Consider the following 22327-nt stretch of genomic DNA (forward strand, 5'->3'; position numbering starts at 1 on the left):
TTGAGGATATCCTAAAATTATATTCGAACTTTGTTGATTGTACGTTTTCTTCTATTTCTAGAGAAGCTAACCATGTCGCTGATTCTCTAGCATGGAAAGCCAAGTCCTCTCTAAGCCGGACATATTGGCCTATCTCCACTCCGTGGCTAAAGGAGTCTTGTAATTACAACGCCTCATGCACCCTTTTTTCTAATGAATAGTTCTTTTTCTTACCAAAAAGAAAAGTACTAGTCTTGTTACTCATCATGTTAACTATTTGAATCCTCTGCATCCTTGTGGATGATCTTAGCCATTTTGAAACATGTAATTTATGACTTCCACAATTGTGGATCGATTGATCTGTCATCCTTGTAGACCCGTTACTGTTTCCATTTTGATGTAGAAGGAGTGAAAAAAAAAAAATGAAAGATCCAATTTTTCTTCACCCACACTGAAGAGAGAATCTTTTCATTCACGGGTCTTGTGCTTGGATGGCATTCCAAGAGCAATGTCGGAAGTATTTCGAACAAGCGTCCGTATATGTTAAGGGAATAATAAGAAATCATATGACTGGTTTCTCTTCTTCCATGGTTTAGAAAAACTTTCTCCAAAAAAAGATAAGGAAAAATAGGGCGCTTGGTTCAATGATTTGGTTCATTTGAAACGATGCAACAGTCCCAAATGTGACCTACCGTTTAAACCTTTTGTAAATAGGTAAAAAAGATTTTGCCCAGTACACAAGGCTTCCACCACCCAATCTATGAGGAGGATCATAATATATATAACTTTACTCCATTTCACGGAGAGGGTATTTCCTAACTTGAACCTATGGCCACTTGCACCCGTGACCACTTCGTTAAAATAGCTAAAAGATCATTAATCATTACCTTGCTTGTTTGACCACCCCACAATTTGAAAGATTTGTGGTGTGGTGATTGGTAGCCCGGGCCCACCCAAACTCCATTCCGAGGCCCCTACTTTAGATTTAGATCTGGGTTGGGCCTATCTTTGAAACCCATAAGATTAGGCTTGGCTCCGAGTTGATTGATTTCAAAGCGCAGTTTGGAATTATATTGCAAAGTGGTCTGCTTGAACCATGTGAAGTCTCATTTTTTGAATTGCGTTGTTGACTAACCTACAATTCCTAACGTTTGGTAGAAAAAAACAATGAGAGCACCAAATTCATGAACAATGAAATTCTACTGCTCAGAGTTTTCAGACTCGATGAGAAATGTCTAAGTCCATATTTGCATTGACAACAATGAGAGGGACAAATAAATTGTATAGAATATGGACCGAATTTTCTTCGCGTGGCATCTGGGCCATTTGAGGGAGAACGCGGGATCTCTAACCCTAGGATCACATGGTGAACTCACCATGTGGTCCAGAGAAATTTCTTCCGAATATAAAATTCTACTAATTACATGTTTAACATTACTTATTGCATGCAAAAGAAAGAAATCAAAATTGAATTTTGTTTCGAGCCTTGACGTCGACTTACGCCATAGGGACAAAATACTTGGGCATTTCTTAGCTTCTTCTTTTTATTTGGGGGGGCGAGGGGAAAAGGGGAGGGTGGTGTGGTTGTTGAATTGTAGAATCAAAAGTGTCATGATTCTACGAATTGTCACCGTCATATTGCTGGTTCCATGGTTTTAAATATCGGTATCAGTACTAATATTGGTCTCAGCCGATAATTATATTGATATAATTGAATCCGTGTCAGATGGTTTAGCGCTTTTTTCTTAAAAGAAAATTGGAATTTTTGGAAGATTTTGCCCCTAAAACCGAGACGGTATTGGCTTTGAAACCATTGACTGGCCCTTCTTTGAGTGTCATATTCATTTCGTTTTCGAATTTTCCCTTTGAATCTTGAAGAAATCAAAAGCGATGCGCCAGATTGGAACATGTTTTATGGATGGGCATTCCTATATGGAATCTATGGACGGCTTCGAATTGTGTTTTATTCATAATCGTCATTAGTTGGCAAAGGAAAGGGACAATTTTAGTTGGATTTGATTTGGCTTAAAAGGTAGAAAAAACTTCTACTACACGTTTGGAAAACATGAAAAATGACTCCGACCACCACGTTCCAATTATTTTAAATGCAAGAAAGAAAGGGAAAGGAAAACCTACTAGCTTCCCTTGATTTTACTAGGTTATAACCAAAAGGAACCAAAATCAATCTTAAAATAGAAATAGATACTACTGTAATTATGATTGGAGGAAGTGTTTTCAGTAGGGGACTACAATATTTGTGCGAGCAAAAAGGCCAATGGAAGTACACAAGGAAATATCCATAGAGATGTCATTTTTCATTTCATAAGGGATGGGTTAGTTATTTTGCATCCCCATGTGTCTAGGCACATCAAAGCACATGGGCCACATTCCTCCACACAAAGTTTTTCCCTTTATGATGTGAAATAGGGGTGTAAGTTTGGTCTTGATGACCTGAACCCGCCCTAGCAAGCCATGAGCCCGAACATGACTTGTGCTATGAATTCCCATTTATTGAGCTTTTAGTATGAAAATAAATAAATAAATATAAAAATCTCTGTGTAGAAAATACAACGAAGCTTGAGGTTTTGATCCTTGTGAATCTATAAAACATCTACTGGAAAAAAAGTTTTCATTAATCAAGTAAAACATAATGAAAATAAAAAAGATAATGAAAATGGAAGAAAAAAAAGGAAAGAAATGAAAAACACTAGTGGTCCTCGTTCCTCGCCTCGTCTAAACACAATCCATGGTTTCAGAAAAGAAATCCTTAGTCCCTTGAAATCAGGACTGTGTTTAGACGTGACAAACACGTAAGAGAACATTCTTTCAACAACCAAAAAGAAAATGTCAATTTCACCCTTTACTAGTGATAAAGAACCTCTCTCTCAAGAAAAAAAAAATCAAATTGATTTTCATAAAAAAAAAAAAAAATCGTATTAGGAATCCATCCTACTTATAATTCTTTTTCATTAATCAAGTAAAAACATAATAAAAATGAAAAAAAGAAATGAAACACTATTGATCCTTTTTCCTCGTTTCGCTTTGACATAGCCCATGGTTTCAGAAAAGAAATCCTTGATCCATTGAAACCATAGATTGTGTCTGAATATTACAAACATGTATGAGAACATTCTTTCAAAAAAAAAAAATGTTAATCTCACCCTTCACTAGTGATAAAGAACCCCTCTCCCCTTAAAATAAAAAAATAATAAAAACAAAAATGAAAAAAAGAAAGAAAGAAAGAAAGAAAGATCGTAGTAGGAATCCATCCTACTATCTTATAAGTAGAATTCATTAAAATCTCTTTCTTTCTTTTCAATATTCCACATTATATAATTTACTAATTTTGTACTTGTTCGTAGTAATTAAAGACAGATTTTTTTTTTTTTTTTTTTTATGAATCTTAAAGACATTGTTTTTGGGCAAAAAGTCTGTTCTATTGGCCAAGAAGAGTCCAAAAGCTTGGGGGTTACTGTTTCCTATATAAGTTGCCAGAGCTTCCATGCCAGGCTTTAATCCAAACGACCCTTCTTCTCTTTCTCACTTTTTGCTCTCCTGACTTGTCTGTCAATCCAATAATATTGAATATTCAGATCCCTGAGCAAAAGGGTCTGTGCAGGGGAAATAGAGCCAGTGAGAGCAAAGGAGGTCAGAGCTTTTCCCTTTTTACTAATGGACTCCTCCATTCTTCTATCCGACACTATCGTTGCCGCTCGCCTCTGTTCTCCATCCTCCTCTTCTTCCACCCTTCGTCAGTATCTGCCATGCCTCCTCTTTTCTCCGTGCACTCTCCCTCCCTCTCTTACTATATCCCTATGTCCTCGTCCAGATGTCCACAATCGCTCAGTTCGACTCCACAAGCCCTGTGTTGTTGCTGGGAGCGGCGCTTTGATGGCTAACGATGTGCCGGTAGGTGGCCTCTTCGATTTTCCATGTTTTTCACTTCCCAATTCATTTGTTTAAGCTTCAAGTTTCCAGTCTCAGCTTGCATGATTGAAATACATCTATATGTGACTGGATTTGGTTGGTCCTTCATTATGTTGAAACTTGAAAGTAGGATCTGAACTGAAGCTGGCCCCTTGAGTTCTGTTGGTGGACTAATTGTGTTAACATGAAAAGGTGATATTGAACAGAGTCCAATAGATTACTGGAATTCAAACTTAACTTTAGTATTTGATCCGTTGAGTGAACTTAAAATTTCCTTGCATCCTCGAGGTGCTATTGTTGTTCCCCAAGAATTAAGAGTTGGGTAGTATAGTTTCTAGTCAGACATGGTGCTTTATGGTATTTTCGTCGCACAATAGAATTGTGGTTCCTTCAAGGTTGGAAAATTGCAATACGATGAGCTAGAGAATAGACTCCCACTTCATTGTTGGGATTCGCACATTGGAAGTAGGTAGCCCGATGTGGAGACTTATAGGTACTTGGGCACCCTCTCCTTCACAGCTAGCTTTTGAGGATGAGTTCTACCCCAGTCCCTAGCATTCACGACATAGAAGTGTGATTTCTTTGTTCGCATGGAGATATAGAATAGGTGGAAAACTATAAAATTGGATTATGGTTTCAATTTTTTTCTCCTTCAATTGATTTTGTTCTGGGTGATGGGTAGGAGTTAGGGTGCTTGTTGTCCTTCACCCTAATGCCGAATTCACTGTGGTCAGCTATTTCACTAGATCAATATTTTTTACAATGTTTTCACTAGCTTCCTGTATGTAGACAACTATTTTCTTTGATTCTCTGCCTTAGACACTGCTGTTCTAATAGAGTTGAAGAGAGGCAAAAATTTTTTTTGTAGTTGATAACTAATATATGAGTTTCATTTACATTGATGGGTCAAAGTCCAATATATAAAACTTAACTGATAATTGAGCACAAGGATAAGAAATAGAAAAACTATAAAAAGGTTATTGTCAACTTTTGGAAACTACCCTAAAATTTCTCACAGTGAGCAAAGGAACTTGTCTTCTTTTGTGCTTCTAGTTGTCCAGGTTTTTTTTAGTCTTTTGATGAGACTCTTCAGAGTAGGGCTTCTTTCTTCATAAATGGTCTCTGTAATAATGAGATAACCTTACATGCAAAATTGAAAACTATGTGGAAAGAATGATATCATTGAAAACTATTTATGTTCTATTAAACTTTATACTTTATTTTTAATCATTATTTTGTCTTATATAGGAATAATGATGCAGTACCACTAAGTATATCCTTAATGGTTGAACAAACAGAGCAAGCTTGCATAAACAGTTGGTAGAAGCAGAACATAATTGACCTAGGCAAACTTCTTCTCATTTTTGGCGGGGATCTCTGCAAATATTTCTCCATCAAGTGACTCTGTTCTGCCATTAAACTGTTCAAATACCTCAACGGATTGATTTTCTAATCCAAATTCTAGCACCCTTTATCCTGAACCTGGCCCTCAGCCAACTGCAAACCCTGAATCCTCTTAGCTGCAAGTCCAGAACTCCCCCTGTTAAACCCAAACCTCTCCCATTCCCCTTTCCATTTTAGCCCATTCTACAACCTTTCACAGGCAGGTTGCTTAGCCATGCTCAAACACCACAACCTTGTCTTCTGTTTTCGTCCAATATGAAACTATAATTTCCATGTTGGTCAAGGTGAAGACTTAGGTGTCCAGGCACCTTGGGTGACTGTTGTCCCTTTGGTTGTCTTGGTCGCCTTGTTGGTGTTGCCTTGCATCCAGGACCCCTCCAATGCCTTGGGTCACCTACACACCGTGACCAACTATAATAATTTCATAGCTTGCCACTGTTCTTACAAAAATTCCATCTTATTTTCCCACCAAAGCCTAAATTGTTATCTGAAATTGAAACCCCAGATTTCCTTACAATTTTCTTCACAATAAAATGCTGATTTAGCTGTTACCTAGTTGTTTGAGACTTCACATGGTGGTCTAGGCTCCATTCCTTGTTTTCTTCCTTAGAAAATATTTTTTGTGGTTTCTTTCTTTGTCTTCCTTTTTAGTTATTAACATGAGTGCGACTAAGCTGCCACATGCAGATTCTTGACCCACTTTGAGAAGCTTTTGCAAGTGACTCACATAGTGAACCTTTCCCCATCATTTGTTGGACAAAACTGGGAGACAAGATTTTGTGGTTACCAGCCAATAAGAGATTTAATTAATTCGGTTGTTGGTTTGAATGCTTTTGTGTAGGTTATGTTTCACTAATATTCTATCTTTATTTTGTGCTGCTTTAATTTCTATCTTATGTTTTGGCTTATTTCCCCTTGACTATTGACCTGCAGCCAAGAAATGGAGTGTATACAGTGTCTGATTTTATGACCAGAAAAGAGAATTTACATGTTGTTAAGCCTAGTACACCAGTTGATGAAGGTATAGTGATACCTAGATTGTATATCATCAGCTCTACCGTAATCCTTCCATATTCTTACATTCAATCTTTTTTGTCAACAGCATTGGAGGCCCTTGTTAAAAACAAGATTAGTGGTTTTCCTGTGATTGATGATGAGTGGAACTTGGTATGTATCCATTAGCAATCTTTAAACATTGTTCCTTGCATTGGATTTTAATGGTGTGATATAATCAATGATATCATGTTATATATTCAGCTGCTTTCCCTTGGGAGATTTATAATTCTTTACAACCAATTGTTGTTAAACCATAATTTCATTTGGAGTTTTTTAAACTTTGGATTGCTGCTAAATATAAGTCATTACTTTTAATTTTGAAATGGCATGCACACACAAGTAATTTGCTAAAAGTAAGGCTGTGCGGAGAGTAGAAAGTTGCTTCTCTGGTGGGAAGCAATCCTATATATGAATATCTAGGACTAGGACAGACAGTTAGGATCCATGTTACAGTGAATGTAATCGCAGTGAGATGAGGTATGCTCATTTTAGACTTTGCTGGGATTTATAGGTATATGTTGGGTACTTGCAACTGCTCTGTATGTAGATTGACTAAGGAGGAAGAGAAGGGACCTTTACGGCTATCTTTTGGTCCAATATCATGGCCAGGTTAGGCTTATTACTACATCAATTCATGCCTTGCGTCGTGGTCGTGGTGGTGGTGGTGGTGGTGGTGGTGGTGGTGGTGGTGGTGGTGGTGGGGGGGGGGTTTAGAATTTATTTTATTTGTTTCTCTTTTAGTATTACCAGTTTAGTAGTAGGATTTTGCTGATATGTTACTAATTTTTTAGTTTACAAAGTAGTTTCTGTTTTAAGTGCCCATGTTTTGTTTTAGAAGGCCGAATTCTATAAAGCCTTACTAGTTTCCATTGTTAAGGGTTTCTATTTTGAGATGCATCTAGAATTTAGGTCTTATATTAGGCTACTTCTTATTTTACTTCTGTATTTCTTTGTGGGGGGATCCTTCTCCACACAAGTAGGGATTCCTAGTTACTACTATTAATAAAAATAGGGGCTGCATTCAAGACACCATGATTTGGTAAGTAACTTGAAATCTTACAATTGGATTTTCATCTTATTTGGAGGGTTTTAACTATTGCTAGTCACCTACATCTGGCCTGAGTTTTGAGTTAATTGGAGTCCTAGGATTGGAAGTTAACAGTGGTGCTAGCTTACCGGTTTTGAACCCTACAATTCTACCTGTGGGTTCGAATCTGAAACTTACCCAGAAATTCTTTGATTCCATCAGTCTGGACTCTTAGGCTATGTTTGGTATGTATTCCCATTCCTAGAATGCGAATTTTCATTCTCAAACTGGAGAACACGTTCCTAATAATAAGATAGAGAGCCTGTTGCAGAATAGGATGCATTCTCTGTCACATTCTGAGATTCAAGAATGAGAAAGCATACCAAAATGACATTTCTGTTGTCCATAGAATGTATTCTCAGAATAGAATGCATTCGAAACACAGCCTTAATATCCTGTGTACTCAGTATGTTGCTTATGCCATGGAACTGTAGAAGTATGCTTTTAGAAATCTGATTGATGGAACAGGGGGGGTGACAACCCTTTTTTCTCCATGGGCCGGGGGGGTGGGGGGGGGAAGGGTTTTGCTTCCCACCTTATGAGCATATGGTGATCATTAGCCCCAAAATGAGATGCTTGTATGTTAGAAGTGAGTTATACTAATTCTTCAATAGCATCTTCCAGCTAAATAAGATGGTCCACTGTTCATTAGTAACTTCAGGGACTGCTGCCAAAAGAAAAGAGACCCTCTATAAATAAAGCCAGAATTCTAGGAGAAGGAAGGTTTTGCATGGAGTATATTATTGAACGCTGCTTCTTCCTACATCTATTTCTGCACAAGTGTGGCATAAGCAATGTGGAGGATCTAGACTAAAAAACATCAAACAAAAGCAACCAAAAAACAAGGAGATGGTTGACAGTGACAGTGGTGAAGAAAGATATGATGGTAAAAGTTTTCTTGCTATTACATTTCTGCAACCATCTATTCTTCTTTCTTGGCTAGGATAACTGTTTCTTTTTAAGCCCTTCCCCACAAGGCTTATTTAATAACCTTGAAATGGATTTAGTGTCCAATTGTTCAAGTGGTTCCTGAATGGACTTCATTGTGGTTCCAATCCAAGTAGCAGAGCGTCTCTGCCTTTGTAAACCTGTTGGCACCAATGGAGTAAGGATGAAGCACCAAACTGCAAGATTGACCTTTTTTTGGGGGTCGACTATATTTTTTGATGGCCATTGAGTTGAGATCACAGTTATAGGAATCGGAAATCGGATTGGTGTTGGCCTTGGCCAATTCTGATACCAATACGGATCAAGGGATTGGGTGATATGTCCGATGACTCCCTGTCTGATCCACCTTTTTTGGATCGGCCAGAGAATTTTCCACGAGTAAATATTTAAGAAATACAATTACGGTACTCCCTCTCCTGTCCCCATACCTGCATCCTCTTGCAATCTCCCTCCCCAGAAGGCTGACCCTCTCCCTCTTCAGCACTCCCTCCATTTTCCTCTCTCTTTCCCTCCCCTTCCCTCTCCAGCTGCAACACCACTTGCCCCTACTTTTCCTCATCCTTCCCCATACCTGATCCCTCCCCTTCCTCCACCTTTCTCCAGCTTCCCCCTCCTCTGACCTTGTCCCTCTTCCTCCCAGTCCCCATCCCTGCAACTCCAAATATCGATGCTGTTGTGCCCGCTAAGAACCCCATTGTCGACAAGACCTCCAAGACTGCCACGATGATGAGTGATGGTATTCACAAAGAACACATTCAAAAGCACTATTTCTAATGTTGGTGAGAGTGGTGGCATTCACAAAAAACTTGAGAAATAGCAATAACCTAATCGTGACCTCCACTTTCAAGGCCCAGTCTTCTCAGCAACAAACCTCATCAACACAACAATATCTTAATCCAACTGGTTATTCGGATCAGAGAACTGGTGGATTTTCTCATAAGGAGAGTTTAAGGCGGCAAATGGTCTCATCGGAGAATGGGGTTCCTCTCCCTTTCCCTCTTCCACTCCTCCCCCCCCCCACCTGCAACTCCCCGTCTGCATATCCACCACCCCTTCGCTGTTTCTCTCTCCCCCTCCCCACCCCTCCACTCCCTCTTCAACTTCCTTTTTTTTTCTTATCATCATATGATGACAAGTGTTCATCATGCATGTAGAAGATGACACATTTTCATCTAAAAGAATGAGTGAAATTCGGTTGGATCAGTCGATTCCTTACCCGATATGTTCCAGTGCTCTCGTATCACCTAGGTATCAGTATCGTGGTCAGCCAATACACCCAATCCAATCCCGATTCTTCAAACCATGGTTGAGATAACTGCAATGCTGTTATTCTCTATGCATTTTAAAGAGTGTTTTTTTACACTTATATGCAGAGGTAGGGGAGATTAAACAGTTGCATATTTTACTGTTCAAAAAATGAACTAAACATCATCCAGCTTTCTGGGTTGTCACAGTTTTGTGGGTTGACTAGGTCATCTTACTGGATTGGCAGACTCCACTGACCATGTTATTCTGGTCGACTATATAAGTTCAAAGAAAAGATAAAACCTGCTGATTACTGATCATGATCCTTTGTATTTGGGATACATTTTTTCTATGCTTTTGTATCAATCCATAAATATGTAACCGTATTGAGGGAGCTCTGCTTATTCTTCTGTGTTTTCAACCAAACTCTGTTACATATTGATCAGTGTAATTTATTTTTTCCCTTCCCCTCTTTCATTGCAGGTTGGTGTAGTTTCTGATTATGACTTGCTAGCACTGGACTCCATATCAGGTTTCTGAACTTCAAAGCTATAATAACCTGGTTGTTTCAATTAAGCTGAGGAAATATTTCTCCTCGCCCTAGTTTAAATTCTTTTGGAGCACAGTTACTCTTCACTAAAGTTATTTATAAATGTTAATGTGGCAAACTACCAGGGTAATGCAAAGCATCCTCCTTGACTTGAATCTTAATGAATTAATTTTATAGGGTCTGTTTAGAATGTATTTTAGTATATTTTGAAGGGACATTAACTGTAAATTATGGCTTCAGCTAGAAATACCATATCATTACAAAAAGGACAGGTTCCACGAGGACTACCATCATTATACTCTTGTTTCACGGAATTGACATTTGTCACTCGAAACTATGTTCTTTTCTTGAAAAATAGGAGTATGTGCCTCCAAATCATCAATTGAAATTCCTACCCACATAAGAGGGTTGAGTAGAGATAGCTGTTTCTAATATCTGTTTCCAAAGACACTTGTGTAGGTTAAAAATGGAGCCATATTGTAAGATGATGGAAACATAACTCCTCTTCTTTACACTTTTCCTTTGTCAACTGAAGTAAAAATTAGCTAGAATATTGTGGCAATTAATTGGATGTGGGGCACTTGTGCATTCTGTTCTTCAATCTAGATGATGAACTGCAGCCAAATTCTCGTAATTCAAGGTGTTTGTTCTTGTTATGGCTCCTTGCTTGTTATTTCATAGATTACCAAGTGGGTGGGCTCTATCTTATGTTGATCATTATTTGTGTTTCCATTTCCAAACAAAGGGTTGATTATAAACAATTTTCATTTGTTCATTACTGGTGGAAAAGGCGATAGGATGATTCATGAGAGGGTGGGGAAAAAAAACTAAGAAAAGAAAAGATAGGGGATAGAGGGGATCTCTTCATATGAAGTTACAGGGCTGTAAACCAGTGATGTAAGCAACAAACAACAGGAGATCACAATGATAAATATTTGTTTCCTCTGTTTGGTTAAGCATTGTTTGGTTATGTTTGGTTGCATTGGAAGCATTTCATGCAAAAGGAGATATATTTTCTGCTCAAAGACTGTTGCTTTAGTTGTGAATCCAGACTATAACTTTTTTGTTTTTGTTTGTCAATTAGGTGGTGGACTATCTGATACAAGCATGTTTCCTGAAGTCGATAGCTCTTGGAAAGTATGTGAGCACTACCCTTTTTCTTTCCATTATATTGTTGGTAATTTTAATTTGCTAGAGCTTGTAAATTGTAATTGCTCAACACATCATATTGCTTTGTTCCTTATGCTATTCTTTTTCCAACTACCATATAATAACATTCTGCTGAGTGAGGGAGGTTTGAGTTGTAATTTTTCCCAGCTGCGAAGTGCTGTGAGATGCGATCCATGGTAAATTACAAATTCTTTAGAATGCCTGCCGGAAATCCAAAGGCATGCCATCCATGGGCACTTCTATTCATTATAGGCCTCTAGTCATTGTGCTTCCAGTGGTATTAGGCTGCTATTACTGCAACAATTGAGATCAGATTAGTAGGATAACATGGACCTAAAGAGGAATAATATGTTAGACGCCCCTTTATGGATAACATTATTCTTTTCGTGTTGTAAGTTTAATGATCTGAGAGACCCATCCAGTACTGAATTGAATGGAAACATAGGTTGTCTAAAAGACTAAAAGTTCAATTTGAGGCTCTTACTTTGGATGTTATGTTGACCTATAATGACTTGTAGAGATGTCGGATCATTTAATCTTTTTGTTCTGAATGAATTGCATATTATTGTTGCAAAGTTGGAATTCACTAAATCATGGAGAATTGCTACTAGCCAGAACCAGAAGTGCCATTTTGTGATAAGACTTGGGGAATGGGGATTTACTCAGAAGATGCTGGCTGGATTTTGTGGTAAGCCTGTCAGTATGGATACCATGGATGGTAAGCCTGTCACTTAGGATACCGTGGACCTGGATCCAGAACCCAGTGACAAGGTTATGGATTTTTTACTTTGAGGGACGTTGTCTGTTTGAAAAGGCCAGACTTCCATGGGGATTTATAAATACAAACTTTTGTTTTCCTAGAGAAAATTTTGGAAAGTTTTTTCTATCTTCAGTGGATCCTTTGGAGATCTGGAAAGAATATCTAAACGCTCAAATCACTACAACAAACAAAGATGTATAATGGGATTTGGGGTGAGAGGGTTTCTCACCCTGATGCTACTAGATTTTGGGAAGATGCGTTGACAACCAAAATAACTTGTACAAATTCACTAGTCATACATTAAAAGTAACTAACACCTATATTCAAAAAAAAAAAAAAAAAAGATTGTAAATAATTGAAATACCTGGGGAGTATCTCATCCAGATTCAGCTGGAAATGTTATTGAAATAGTAGGGTACGGTGAGACCCAACATAAGATGACCACTTTGTCCTCTCTCTGCAAGAATTCTATAACCTTCGCACTACTGACATTAAGTGAAATTGGATATACTTTTTGTGGTTGACTACTACATACTGTTTTTGTATGGCTGCTGGGCCTTGTATGGTGTGGTTGCCCTTCCTTCTTTTCTTACTGAGGGTATTCTTTTCTAATGCATGCTTAATATGACAATAAAAAGTGTATTATATCTGTACAGTGGGCTTCCTACCTACTCAGGGTTGGGCCAATATACAACAACTGCAATCCACACAGTCACCATACACATGCATTGGGCATTTCCCTTCTTAATAATACCTTTCTTGGTTTATCAAAAAAAAAAAAGGGTAAAATAGTACATCATCAATAAAAAGATCTAAATTGGCATTCTGTGACTTATAGACCTGCTGGTATACATATAAGTTTGAGTTACCATTTTCAAATTATTTTATATTTTCACATTAAATATAATATCTTTTGTTGTTGAGAAGTTGTACTGTTGCCAATTATTGAACATACTGAAATGCTGGCTGGTGGGCCAATGTTAAACAATTCTGAAGTATGATTTAAGGAAAAAGGTTCTCTGAGCAAGCAGGGAGGATGGAATCTCCCACACCATCTTATGCCCCCGCCTTAATGACTATTCGATCCATATATTTTAAATTCCAGCCTTTCAATCTATGAACTACAGAAATTCACTCTCTCCACTGCTGTTGCAAAGACACTTTCGCACCTTCCTCTCTCCCCTTTGCACGCTGCTGGATCTGCTCTTCTCTTCCTCCTCCTGCTACCAACGTCCGTCCAACCCCTCAGCCTCCCACCGCTTTTCTGGTCCCACGAAGAAACCATGGCCCTCATCAACTCCTTCTGCCACAGCAATATCAAAGCCACTCACCACTGCCCCTTCACCATCCCTTCTAAAACCTCTGTAGAATGTCGCAAAAAAGTTGGAAGCTATCCAAGCGTACGGGCTCTCCAACCCTTGCCACTTCTCCTCCTCCTCGGTCTACTTGCGCAAGATGGATGCCATGGAGAAAGGCCCTTCTTCTTCTTCTGCCCCTGCCCGTTCTAATTCCACTGAAGAAGACAATGACGACGACGATGGGGTTAGTACCTGAGAGTTCTTTAGCACACCAGGCTGCTCTCTCTTCCCCTTCTCTCTCCCACTCGCTGCAACGTCATGGATCAGAGATCAAGACCACCAGTTATATTGTTTCCATTGCCGCCAACACACAAACCATCGCAGCCTCCAGCATTGGTCTCTGATCTGGTGGTACCGTGGGAAATTTTTTTCAGAGTGCCAACATGACATGCTCTGCTTCTCTCCTACAAGTTTAGTTTCCCTTGATGGTGTTGTTCCTGTCGAGTGGGGTTGTGGTCAAGGATGGTGGAGGTGGCTGGCAGGGAGGGGGTGTGCACAGAAGGGGCTGGGGCGGGGTTGTGCAGAGTCCATGATGGCGACGGTTGCAGTGGCTGAACAATGGGGGCTGCTGGTTCGCACCGGCAAGCAGCAGATGGGGTCATGGAGAGAGAGAGAGAGAGAGAGAGAGGCCAGCGGCAGGGAGAAGGGGAAGAGAGAGCAGCCTGGTTTGCACGGTGAGTGGGAGATGTGGAGAGAGAGAGAAAGGAGTTGCAGCGGTGGGGGGGATAAAGAAAGGGGAGAAAAAGATAGTGTTGCGGCAGTGGAGAAAGTGAGTTGCAACACCAGAAGATTGAACGACTGTGATGCAGTGATGGAAATCAAACGGTCAATGAAGTGGGGGGCGTGGGAGATTCCATCCTACCTCGCTTGCTCAGAGAGCCCTTTCCCATGATTTAGTTATACTTTGAGGCTTAAAAATGTAGTAATTGCATGGAGTACTTTAAAAATGCTTGGACATGCATTTGTTGCTCATTTACATAAGCATATGAAATGATGACTAGTGCTTCTGCACACAGACAAGCTTAGGCATTGGAGAATTTATGCAAGTGCGTCTTCTTTATCTGAATGATGTAGTTGTAGTTTTCCATTGAGAATTCGTAAAAATGGTGCACATTGTGTGCTTGTGTTTGATGTGTTTTATATGCATAATATTTATGTGCATTACTTGCTGTCTCATTGGGGTAGTATGAATGTATGGAAAATTTTCTCACCAACTGTAGGTATCTCTACTTCTTGTTAATATTTCAGACATTCAACGAGATACAGAAGTTGCTCAGAAAGACCAATGGGAAGGTCATTGGTGATGTGATGACACCTGCCCCTCTTGTTGTTCGTGAAACTACCAACCTTGAAGATGCTGCTAGGTAATTTTGTTAATTTATTTTTGGTGTCTCCCCCCCCCCCCCCCCCCCAAAAAGAAAAAAAAACCCCCTTCTGTTTTGTGTTTTTTGTTTCATACAGCTATATCCATTTTGTTGGAAACCTGAAACTGAAATTATGTTCTCATTTCTGCACTGTCAGATTATTGCTTGAAACAAAGTACCATCGTTTTCCTGTTGTCAACAGCAAGGGGAAGCTGGTAAGATATCTCCTGCTTTTGTTTATTCAGCATAAATTGTCTAGCATGTTCCTTGCTAATTATGTGATTTGATTCTCTTTCCCCACCAAACCCCCCCCAAAAAAAAAAAAAAAAGGTTGGAATTATTACGAGGGGAAATGTTGTTAGAGCAGCGCTTCAGCTAAAACATGCTAGTCAAAAGAAAGAATGATTCCATTGATGGGAAGGGATTGTATTTTGATGTGAACCACTTTAGCTGGTTAATGGTGCATCTCTGGCCTTCATCCAAGTGGTTGTCCCCAAAGGAATTTGTTGAGCCAACTAGGGGATTCATCGGACAGAAGACTAATGGCTCTTCCATTTTGACCTCATAAGTATTTATCTTTATCATCGCTGGGCTCTTTATATGTATAATCTTCAGTTAAAGTTGAGTTTTTCATTTTATATGTATAGTCTTTAGTTTAAGCTGCTTCTTTTTTTTTTGGTTCGAAGGTGTATAGGGAGTAAGAGAAAAAGAGGGGGTGGGGGGTGGTGGTGGTTTTGTCATGGGCTTATCCTTATCATATAGATGCAAGTGCATGTAGATATAGAAGGCTTGGATAAATATTATGTATTGTGTATTGACATTTTTTGTAATAGTTTGTTATATCCACCTTGATTTTATTCTCCACTAAAGCCTTTGCTAGCCTTTTGGTTCTCATGTAAAGATATGGAACTAGCATTTGCTCAGAAGGCTTCTGATTCGTTAGTACCACAAGACCCAGGTGGGGATATGGGAATCATCTTAAATGCAAGAAGAGATTATTTCGAAGTGCCCTAGTTTCTTGCATTGCTCACCTGCGTAGGCCTTCTTCCATATCATCTTAGGCCCAAACTTTCTGAGTGTGTAGGGCAAAACTTTCTTATGTCAAATCTCAGGCAAATGGAGTCTTATTTTAAATAACCGGTGTCTCTCTTGGATGATTTAGAATTTTCAATTCAGATAAACTGGAGGAGGTAGGTGATGTGTTTCTAGTTCAGTGGCAGGCACCCCTAGGCAGTTGGTCTCCAGGGAAGGTTTCTGGTTCTGAGCCCTGTTGGCTCTGTACCAAAAAAAGGTAAGATGGGAGCAATGTAATGAGTAATTGTGGTCTGATGTCTCCAGATAATTCAAGACACCCCTAAAGGGAACACAAACAACCCCCCACCCTCACCAAAATAAAAATAAAAAAAGGGAAACCACTAGGCGAAGTGTGTAGCGAGACAATGGGCCTTTGGCCAGAAGCATAGGGACAGGCAATCAAAGGTTACATTCCTTGATAACCTTGTCTCTTTTTTTAGCTAGAATATCATTTGTATTAAAAATTGAATGAGAAAAAATATACAAGATATAAATGAAAAACAGAATCTATGCACAAATAGGATGTGCCCACCAAGACTAAAGACAGTTAGCCTAAATTTTCCACATTCGACATTGCTATCAGTAGGGAAGAGAGCCTAAAACCGCTAAAACCGAATCTGAATACAGAGAACCTTATACCAAACAATAGCGAGGACGTCTTATCGCATCTATTTTCAGATACGGTAGCTCTTATGTGTTTTTCAGAAGGAGACATGAGTACATGACCCCCAAAAAAATCACAATCGTTGCTAATTAATTACAAAAACGCCATTAGGCACCACCCCATGCCATGGTGTTGCCTTGATCTCTCTTCTCTTCCGCTTTGAAAAATGTGGACCCCTCTTAGCCCTTATGAGGGCTGTTGTCAGTGGGGTGAGAGAGAGGACCCACTTCCCTCGCACCTCAAAATAAAAATAAAAAATATATAGAATTCCATCTGATGCCAATTAATACTTATCCTTGATGTGAGAATATACTGTTTTCGATTTTTTTTTTTTTTTTTCATATATGTTTATCGGTATAAAATGAAAGGAATTAGAAAGTAACATGAAGTGCGGCCGTCAAGGGAGAACAAAAGGAAGTGATTAACAGGTGTACTTTGCCCTTTCCCTTTCCCTTTCCCTTTCCCTTTCCGTTTCCCTTTCCCTTTTACATCGAAAGGACTTAAAGTTTTGTAAGTGCGATTATGAGAGAGATGTTACTTCTTATGCTAATAATCTCCTTTGTCAATGCAATTCCAAGAAGTCTTTTTATCTCTTTCGTTTTCGCCCACCACCAGCTCAGAGCCCACCATAGCAGCTGCCATCTTATTACTTGTTGCTAGTCTTTTGGGTTTTGCCGCAAACCAGCTGGGTCCTCCCAAGCTTAAAAAACCACTTGGAACCGGATATGTGATTGACCTCCATATCTTCGTCGGCCGAACCTTAAAAATTGAAAATGAAAAAAAATCAAATATTTACTCTGTTAAGCACAAAATATAATCGTTAATATCAGCACGACATGTGGAACTAAGGTCGAGTGAGACGGGCCAAGGCTGGACTAGTATTAAGGGTCAAGTAAATAACCCACAACTGGCTACCAGTGCTCGGAGAATCCTCAATAAAGGAGACAACTCATTCACAGTCGAATTCGAAAACTCCAAGAAAGGAACTGATTTTTCTTAATCAGGAAATATCACCAAAGAGGACTTCTGATCACCCCTAAAGGGAAGAAAAATCCTGTACCGATCAGGATATAGAAGGTTCCTATAAGTGGAATAACCGCTATCTATGCACTCTCCAAGTATAACTCTGTTAAATTGAGTATTTATTGATCAATTTTATGAGTTGGAGATACTCGTCTTATATAGACCTTCAAAGGTGAAAGTGTACTCCAACTCTAATACAAAAGAGACAGTTACAATAGGACTCTGATATCCTAAGAGAGAGACTTCGAATGGGAGTCGATCTCTAGTGTTGTTGTCCAATGAGACTGCTATTTTGTAGGAGAGGTTTTTGAGGTAGAGGAGGACTCTAACTGTGTTGATACACCCCCTCAAGGTGGGAATTTGAACGGTTGAATTCACAGCTTGTCCCGGAGAAAAGTGAACTGTTTTGAACTGAGAGGCTTGGTGAGAATATCAGCTATTTGATCATTTGTGGAGATGAATTGCACATGAAACATAGGATTGACTGAGAGATAAGTGGCACCAATATTGTCACACAAGAGGATTGGCACTGTAGGGATAGGAATGCTCAGTTCAGCAAAGAGAGAGCGGAGCCAGGTGAGTTCTGCGCAAGCAGCAGCAACATCCTTGTACTTTGATTCAGTAGAAGAGCGTACAACCATTTTTTGCTTTTTAGATGCCCAAGAGATTAAATTGGGACCCATGTAGATGGCATAGCCACCTATCGATTTCTGGTCAGCACTATCACTAGCCCAGTCAGCATCAGAGAATGCCTAAAGTTGAAGAGAATCAAACCTAGAGATGAACAACCCTTGGTTTTTTGTGCCCTGGAGATAACAGATGATTCTGTTGACCAGGGTCCAAAGGTCCTCCGAGGGAGCATGTATAAATTGACATGCCCGATTGACAGAGTAGGCTACATTCCCCCACCATCCACAGACTTACACCACCTCCTGGATACCTGACACCGGTGCCACCCATCATGCCACCCTTGACCTCACTCAGTTCTCCACCTATGATCCATACATAGGTAACAACCAACTCTTAGTTGGTAATGGTAAGGGGCTTTCTATTTCTCACATTGGCAATACTTTCATTTCGTCTTCTTCTCATTCTTTTTCTCTTTCTAATGTCTTACATGTTCCCTCCCTCACTTGTTCATTACTTTCTGTTCAGCAGTTTTGTCGTGAAAATAACGTTTTCTTTGAATTTCATTCTTTTTTTTTTTTTTTTTTGTGAAGGATCTGGAGACCAAACACATCCTCCTCACTGGACATAGAAATGGTAAGGATGGTGTGGAGTAGGGAGTAGGGCTGGTTTGGTGGTATTCTGTTGCCGATAGTAGCCGGTGTCTGTCTGATGGTTAGTGCAGCCATATATTATGCAGGGATTGTGGGCAAAGGCATTGGAGCTTCCAAAACCACGACCACGACCACGGCCTCTTGAGGATGAAGTACCACGACCACCATTGGATTGAGTGGGTGGTCCACAGTTTTGATGAGCAACATGAGCTGAGGCTTTGGTTGCAGGATCGATGATGGGGAGACGAGATTGGATCAGAGTCTCATGGATCATGAGAAGGCCATGCATATCATTATAGGAGAGTAGCTCCTTTTACGCCATTATGATGGAGGCGAGGGCCTGGTAGTCAGTTCTGAGAGCACGGAAACATGGATGTTGAAATCTTCTTGAGGTAACAACTTCCCTACAGCTGCTAGTTCATCAGAGAGGGACTTTGCTCGATGGAAAAACTGAATGATGGTCTCGTCTGATTTGTGAACAAGATTTTGAAGGGAGACATTGAGTGATAGGATCCATGTGGTAGAGGGAGAGCTGAAGGATGCATGTAGGGCATCCCATATTTTCTTACTAGTGGTCCGTCCAACTGCGAGAGAGAGGGCCTCATCAGAGAGAGAGGTGATGAGAAGACTCATAATGGATGCATCATGTTCATGCCAGGTTTTGGCTTGACGGGGTCCTGAGGGCAACGGAAGTCACCAGTGACATAGTCAAGGAGGCGTTGGCCTGTGAGGTACGGCACAATTTGAATGCGTCAAAACACATAATTTTTCGAAGTAAGTTTGAGGGAGATAAAGTGATGAGCGCCAGAGAGGGATTGGGGAGATGGTGGGGTGTCGACCATGGTGGTATTGGGGCTGATCTGTGTGGCCATGAGGTGAGGGGTGGGGAGGATAGCTACTGCCCGGTGGTTCTTCTTGATGTGTGTGTGTGTTTTTTTTTTTTTTTTTTGCAAAGAAGAAAGAAGATGTGGGACATGAGAGAGGGAGTGGGAGTGCGAGATATATATATTTTTTTTTACAAAGAAGAAAGAAGATGTGGGACGTGAGAGAGGGAGTGGGAGTGGAAGAGTTTTTTTCTTGCAAAGAAAAGAGAGGAACGTGGGTTGGGGAGTGGGTGATGAAGAGAGAGAAGAGCGTGGGGAGGAAGGTGTTAGCTCGATGGAGCTTGTATGGCTATTGATACCATGTTAAATTGAGTCTTTATTGATCAGTTTTCTGAGTTGGAGGTACACGTCTTATATAGACCTTCAAAGGTGGAAGTGTACTCCAACTCTAATACAAAAGAGACAGTTACAATAGGACTCTAACTGTGTTGATAAACTCATAGTATGATAAGATTCCTATCAATATCAAAACACTTACCAAGTTGGGACTCTCCATGACTGCTTCGCTGCAATTCCATCACTCAACTATGAATAACCAGGTAAGCCCCCTTGAGGGGATCAAAACTTTTCCATTCTACTTGAAGCTATGGTTTGCAAAGAGATCTGACTTAGGTATCGGAGAGTCCTCCACTAGAGTAGCCTGATGCTAATGTAACGGAACCCTAAAACGATACAGAAAATAATGGAAAAATAAGAACAAGCAATGCACACAGATTTACAGGTTCAACAAGATTACCTATGTCCCTGGTGAGATAAGATCATGCTTCACTATCAATGGAGAATAGGGTTATAAAGCTCGTCCCTCACACCTCTTAGTATTGCTTGCATTACAAAGAAAGAAATCCTCGCTACAAATATATAGCAAAAAATCCTAATCCGAAAAGTACACAACTACCCTCAAATAAAAAATTTGAGCGGAGGGCTACGCCCCCCTAGACCCCTTGCTATGCAGGGGGCCTCCTACCCCCCTTGCAATCCCATGGCCCGCTAAACGGCTAGCGAGATCTCCATCCCGCCTGTCAAGGCGCTACACTAGTACTCTTTGGATTAAACTGTGACAGAATACAAGACATCGTACACCAATAGTTATTTCTCTCTTATTTGTTTCTTATGTGCAAGTCGCACAAAAAGCCTAGGATGATTTCTTTCCACAATACTCAAATTTGTAACTTTTTTTTAGAAGAACCCTATACATTTGCGTTCTCTGTGCCCACACACAATCACCTGTTTTCAATGGGGACAAATGGCATCTTTTCACAATCTTTGAAAGCAAGACACTATGTAGGGAGTGGTGAACGCCAGATGTATAGCATTCTTTCTCCTTTTTTCATTTTTTTTAGAGTTTGAGTTGAAGTACATTACTATATGAAAGGTAAGCTTTTTACAATCTTGACCTACCAAGACCCCCTATTTCAGTGAAGTACTTAAATTTCCAAGGATTACTATCGATTTATCATTAAGAACATTTGTAAGCCTCAATGACCTAGTGTTCATTGGTTCAAGTTGGAGAATAGCTTTTCTGCAAAGCAAGAGGTAAGGCAACATACGTTATGACCTTTCCCCGGCCCTTGTAGTGGCGGGAGCGTTGTATTCTGGATACACCCAAGAGTTTAGACAAATCGCTTATTTGTTTTAGAAGTAGAGGCAAAAACACCAATATTATATAAGTGGGAAAATGATTTCTATGGAGGAGTGTGGGGGCTTGCCAAGACACATGGAGGGCTAAATGATTGCTCCTCCCCCTATAAAAGGCAAATAATGCATATCCTATTGATGTTTCTAAGTACACTCCCATTGGCCCATGTGCTGGTGCAGTGGCCGTGCTCCTAGACAAAGAACTCTTTCCCCGTAAATAAGGAAAATGTTTCTCAGAGGAGGTTGTTAATCCCAAGTTGACACTGAGAGGGGGGGTGAACAATGTCTATAAAAGATTTCCTGAAGATGTCTGTTTGAAGTTACTATGTATTCTGTTCAATACACACAATCATATGTTTGTCCACCTTGCACCATTCAGTGGCCAATTTTATTAGACAAACATACCTACCTTGTATGCATTCATAATCCACACACTCTAATATACGAGCACACACAAATAACATAAGATATATACGTGGTTCAGCTCTGCCTACTCCATGGAGCAATATCCTTTATTGGTTTTATATTTTGAGCAATACTCAACTAGCTTGTGACTGTTACAACAGTCCAAGTGCTATGACACCTGTTTCAACCTGAGATAGTACTCAAACTGGGGTAGGGTTTCACCCCCTCTTTACAATATATATGATGATAAATATTAGTAAAAGTACCACCCCTCACAGTCAATACTGTAAGTTATATAACTAACAACATAGGTCGAAATAGGATTTGGTGAGCAGAGATTACCTCCCTTGACAAGCAAGGGGTGGAGAGCTTCTCTGAGATTCCTATATACACTAGAATCTTCAACTTTTTCTCTTTGACGACTAACATTGAACCTTCAAGAGAAGAAGATGGTTCATCATCTTCTTTGTCTTCTCTTTCTTCTTTTATCACACACAAAAAACTTCTTTGTTTT

At 39.8% G+C, this 22327-nt stretch overlaps 1 protein-coding gene across 1 annotated transcript; it reads left to right on the forward strand.

Annotated features, from left to right (window-relative positions):
- Positions 1 to 3034: 3034 nt before the first annotated feature.
- Positions 3035 to 15703, forward strand: LOC122083695 (CBS domain-containing protein CBSX1, chloroplastic-like). The gene is made up of 8 exons (XM_042651572.1): positions 3035 to 3888; positions 6244 to 6331; positions 6413 to 6477; positions 10130 to 10178; positions 11281 to 11333; positions 14733 to 14848; positions 15006 to 15063; positions 15179 to 15703. Exons 1-8 carry the CDS (start codon positions 3652 to 3654, stop codon positions 15251 to 15253), a joined length of 741 nt encoding a protein of 246 aa, XP_042507506.1. The 5' UTR covers positions 3035 to 3651; the 3' UTR covers positions 15254 to 15703.
- The last annotated feature ends 6624 nt before the right edge of the window (positions 15704 to 22327 follow it).

Source organism: Macadamia integrifolia, chromosome 7 (assembly GCF_013358625.1).
Source record: "Macadamia integrifolia cultivar HAES 741 chromosome 7, SCU_Mint_v3, whole genome shotgun sequence".
NCBI classification, from domain to species: domain Eukaryota; kingdom Viridiplantae; phylum Streptophyta; class Magnoliopsida; order Proteales; family Proteaceae; genus Macadamia; species Macadamia integrifolia.